The 5,761-nt window shown below is 29.7% G+C and overlaps 1 protein-coding gene across 1 annotated transcript in view; it reads left to right on the forward strand.

Moving 5' to 3' along the window:
- The window catches only part of LOC107565305 (cyclin-dependent kinase 14-like), a 198,096-nt gene that overhangs the window by 61,660 nt on the left and 130,675 nt on the right, over positions 1 to 5,761 (forward strand). The window contains exon 6 of the mRNA XM_016250526.1: positions 2,081 to 2,143. Within this exon, the coding sequence (XP_016106012.1) occupies positions 2,081 to 2,143 (63 nt within the window). The remainder of the gene's footprint in view (positions 1 to 2,080; positions 2,144 to 5,761) is intronic.

Consider the following 5,761-nt stretch of genomic DNA (forward strand, 5'->3'; position numbering starts at 1 on the left):
ATGGACGATCTGACAGGACTGTTACTATGAGGTGATCACATCTAACGTGTATCGTAACAAACTCACCGTGTCTATCTAGTCATGATGAAGAAAGATGTAGATACATTTCAATTTCAGCAGGCAACTATTTTTACAGCTACATTATTGTTCCAGCCACAGTTAATCACAACCATGTATATACAATTACAAGTGATTATAAATGAATCGTCAGTTTGTTGTTTTACACACATGCACACAGACATTATTTCATACACGACATAGTCGTGAGATGCAAGAAACATAGACATATGGCAAGAAATCTGTAGACGCGCCCATAACAACAAAAGACAATACTTTATTGAATCTTTTCTGATAAGAAGAGCATTTTTGACGATCGTTTCTGTCCAGTCCGCTCGTTTTATCGCGTTTAACCACCGCTGTCGTCGTTTTTTTGTCTGGCAGTGGCAGCAGATATGCGATTAAATGTCTAATTTGAGGCTGTATTACGTCGATTCTGGCACCCAACATGATATTTTAAGCTCCTCATGAAGCCGAATCTACGCTGGTTTGAATGGGCTAGCGCTGTGACGTCGCTGACCCTAGTTACCTGTGGTTGGCCTGGCCACGCGTCACTCAGAACACAACAGGCCAATCAGAAGAGAGGCTCATGAATATTAATTAGACAGACCAAACTCGACCTGTTCTCAGCAGAGCTCCTGAGAGAGGAGCTGTAAAAATAGATTGAGATGGTTTTTGGTATTTATACCGCAAATATATATTCTTAAGGACATCAAAACCTCAAATAAAACTCCAGAAAGGTGTACAATATGGGACCTTTAATTTAATTTAATTGTGTTATTTTATTTTAGTATTTTGCTGTGGTTTGCTGGTTTTACGGTGCTTTATTTTATTAAATTTTTTGTCGAGGTTTGCTGGTTTTGGGCACATAGTGTTTTATTTTGAATGATTTATTTAGTTATTTTTATTGGTGTTTGCAAACATCAGAATCACAGACCGAGCAGAGCATTGTGGGTAATGTATCTGTAGAAATTCCCATAATGCACTGCAGTGAGAAATAAAATCATCCAAGATGGTCCTCAAAGTAAAAGTAATGTTGATAAATATATGTGTAATTCATTTACTGAAAAGAATAATTAAAATAGTTTTATTTCTAATTAAAGTAAATTATTTATTATTAAATACTTTAGTAATTAAATAATATATTTTAAAACTATTATATTATTAATTGTAGTAAATGTATTTGTTAAAAATTGAAATAAATAAAACACTGTATTAATGATAAATAACAAAATATATAAAAGCATTATTATTATTTTTATTACTATTTAATAATGAATTGTTCTATATAAATTGAAATCAATGTTTTTTATTAAATAAGTTTAATAATGAAATAATAAATAATTAAAAATATTAAATATATGTTTAAAACACATTATTATTATTATTAGTAATAATAATAAAAATAAGTAGTTTTATTTAATTTGAAAGCAATACAACAATTTATTATTAAATATGTTTAATAATGAAATAATTAATAATGAAAAACAATAAATGTTTGAAATAATAAATGGTTTTATTTAATTTTAAACAAATCAAGATCAAATTATTTGATCATAAAAATAAATAAAACTGATTTAAAAACGTTATTTTTTAAATCATCACCATTGCAAGGATTGCTAAAGTCAACAGATTGTACTAATAGAGCTACCAATTTCTGTGTAAAAATAAAATAATGATGCTACCATCTTTCTTAAGTCATTTTATTCCCCTGTAATTTGGCTCTGAATCTTGACCCTCCCCTTACAAAATAGTGGATTACTCAGTAAATATGTCTGTGACATTTCATATTTTGGGTTTTATCACTATATATGTTACAAAATCAAAAATGTTAGCCGAGAAGTTTCTGAAATTTGCTTGATTTGACTCTGAGTGACCAATATGTAATTTATATCTAATTAGGAATGTTGTATTTGAGCCATTCTTTGTGTGCAGTGTGTTTTTCTGCTTGATAGGATACTCTGTGTTCTGTTCGGAGTCAGTGTCTCACGTCCCTCTTTCCTCTCTCTCTCTCTCGGTCCAGCACACAGATCTGTGTCAGTACATGGACAAACATCCCGGCGGCCTCCATCCGGACAACGTCAGGGTGAGTGAGACACCGCTCTCTGTTTGAACTGCTCTTGTGAGGGATTTCATGCATGCTTCACCAGAGAATCCAAAAACTCTTCTTGAAGCGTCTGATGCATATTGAGCACAAAACAGCAAGCTTCAATCTGATCGGCAAGCTTTATGCAACAGGTTTTTATATCTGTGATAATATAAAGGAAACATGCTCTGAAATATATGTGAATAGGCTGGAAAATATATATTATTTGATTTGATTTTAGATTCAGTATCATATCATTTTGAATGTTATTCTATTTTATTATATTCTATTTCATTTCATTTTATTCTATTTTATTATATTCTATTTCATTTCATTTTATTCTATTTTATTATTTTCTATTGTATTTAATTGTATTTATTTATTTTTATTCTATTTTATTTTATATGATTTTAGTCTTATTTTATTCTATTCTATTTTATTTTATTCAATTTCATGTAAGTTCATTTTATTTTATTCTATTTTTAATCATTTTTACTTATTTTTATTCTATTTTATTTTATATGATTTTAGTCTTATTTTATTCTATTCTATTTTATTTTATTCTATTCTATTTAATGTAATTTCATTTTATTTGATTCTATTAATTTTTTTTATTCTATTTTATTTTATATAATTTTAGTCGATTTTATAATATTCTATTTTATTTCATTTCATTTTAATTTATTTCATTAAAATTTTTATTCAATTTTATTATTTTATTTTAGACCTAGTACGCAACCTGGCAAAGTGTAAGAACTACTTGCTGGATTTGTGATTTTCATATTGCGTATTTCAATTTTTATTTATTTTTTCTCAGCATTTGAGATTTTTCAGATTTACTAAATGTCATTGTTGGCTTCATCAGCTCTTTTCAGTGTCCATTTCTTGTCCAGAATATGCTACAGTGTGGACCGGACTTGTGAGACAGTTGTTCCACGTGTAGTTTATGGTTCAGATTCTGGCATGAAGATTTCACAGAAGTTTTTAGCATGTATTTCTTCTCTTTCTGATTCCCGTCTGAAGCGTTGTGCGGTCAGAAGTAGAGCCGGAGTCGTGTGAGTTCAGACCCGTCTGCGTCTCTTTGTCTGTCAGACGTGAGGCTCTCGAGTCAGTGATTCCTGAGCGTCTGTGTCCATCTGTAATGAAACTCTCTGTCCGTGTCCGTGTTTAATTGAGCAGTGAGACCACACACTCGCAGTAAGTGGGTTTTCTTGAGATCTGAAGGAAGAAATGAGCAGAAGAACAGACGTATGATTACAGCTGAGGTTTCTGTAGAGGCACTTTATAATACAGTACCAGATTTTCCAGAGTATAATTGTGTTTTTTATCTTCTGAAACGTGCTGACACGCATATTCGAAAGCGTCTTTTATAATGCAGTTAACATCAAGCATGCAGAACATGTTCAAAGCCACAGATTTGGAATTTGTTGTGATTTTAGGGAGCTAAAATACATCGTTATAGTGTTTATAATGTTTTATTTATTGGTATTTTACATTGTTTCTGAATTTAATAGTAAAACATGACTTACATGGTGATGAAAATCGGTTTTTTTCCTCTCCCAACAATGCAATTTTGACCCAGTGCAACTTATTTTATGGAAATGTAATTTATAGTCATAGTAATTTTGGCAATTCTGTTGCCAATGCTGGTGGTTCAGAACAGTGTTATTTTAACAACAAATTTATATATAAAATTTACAAAACAATTTATTGTTTTGTTTTATTATTAATAATAAATAATGTAATAATAATAATAATAATAAAAAAATAATACATATATTTTAAAAACTATTGTTATTTAATAATAAATTTAATTGTTTGATTTAATTATAAATAAATTAAATAAAACAATGTATTATTAAACAAATAATGTAATAATTAAATTAAATAATAAATATAATATATATATTTTTAATCTTTTTAAAAAAAAATTAAATATGAGTTATTTAGCTTTTATTAGAAATGCTGCATTGGCAGCTACCTGAAATAAAACGCTTTATATTTTGCAAATGCTTGCATCCAAAGTGAAATTTGGAAATCAGTTCATGCATTTCCTATGAATCGAACCCGTGACCTTATTGTTGCAAGCATCTTGATCTACTGTTTGTGCAAATAAGAATAATTCTCAATATGAAACAACATCCCCTTGCCATTACCACTCGATTTGGTTGTTTTCATGACAAAAACTGTTGGTAAACTAGTTGGAAAAATGACAGATGAAAACTAGTTGTGTTTTTACTTGCTATATTTGACATAAATGGACAACACAGTTTTTATTTGGTTAAAATGCTTCTTGAAATCAAGTATAAAGTCAATGTCTTGGTAGAAAGTAGCAGTGAAAGAGCAGTGAGTTGGTAAGTCCTGGCGTGATGGAGTGAATGAGGCCAGCGAGCAGAAGTCGCTTATGTAATTCATCACTGTGGATTTACATAAATAAAGTATTTATCCCATTCGCTCCCTCATTGAGATTCAATCCAATGGAGAAATCCTGATAAGTGACAAGCCAGACGTACGGTGGGATCTGTTTCCCACAGATCATCTCACAATGCCACAGTATGGAGAAAATCAGGACAGGCTGCACTTTACATGGCTTTCACAACCTTTAAAGAACATTTCTGACCAGGAATCCCCTTTAGATTCAGGTTTATGAGGACAGTGAGCTGCAGAGAATCGTTTTGTGGCCATTATAATGTCTTATTTCTCATGCATGTAGACCAGGCAAGCATGAGCCAATCTTTACTTGGATACCTTGGTTTAGATTAGATCATACCGATACTTGAGTTTCTTTTGGTGAATAGTTCTCTGAATAGTATCTGTGTTGATTGAGATTGGACTGAAATGGTTAAACTATTGATGTGCAAGAAACATAAAACAAGGAACCCATAGCTGGATCTGTAGATGAATGTAGATGACTGAACATGACTTAAATTCATAAATATATTTTTTTGAACTTTTTTTTGTCTACCTCAAAAACTTGTGCTTATAAAAGCATATTTTATTATATATTTTATATAATAAATACAATTAAAGAAATATAAGTATAATAAAATATAAATATAATAAAGAAAATATCTTAAAAATGTGTGTATAAATATATATATATATACATAATATAAATATAATATATAATATAATACCCTGGAGCACAAAAGCAGTGTTAAGTCGCTGGGGGATATTTGTAGCAATAGCCAACAATATGGGTTAAAATTATACATTTTTATTTTATGCCAAAAATCATTAGGATATTAAGTAAAGATCATGTTCCATGAAGATATTTAGTAAATTTCCTACTGTAAATATATCAAAACTTAATGTTTGATTAGTAATATGCATTGCTAAGAACTTCATTTGGACAACTTTAAAGATGATTTTCTCAATATTTAGATTTTTTTGCACCCTCAGATTCCAGATTTTCAAATATTGTCTTATCCTAACAAACCATACATCAATGGAAAGCTTATTTATTATTTATCTCAATTTCAAAAAATGGACCCTTATGACTGATTTTGTTGTCCAGGGTCATATATGGTTCTATTATGGTTATATATATATATATATATTAAGAGAAAATGTAAAAAAATTAAATGGATAAATGCATACAAAATATGTATATATAAT

Source organism: Sinocyclocheilus grahami, unplaced genomic scaffold (assembly GCF_001515645.1).
Source record: "Sinocyclocheilus grahami isolate Dianchi unplaced genomic scaffold, SAMN03320097.WGS_v1.1 scaffold992.1, whole genome shotgun sequence".
Lineage (NCBI taxonomy): Eukaryota > Metazoa > Chordata > Actinopteri > Cypriniformes > Cyprinidae > Sinocyclocheilus > Sinocyclocheilus grahami.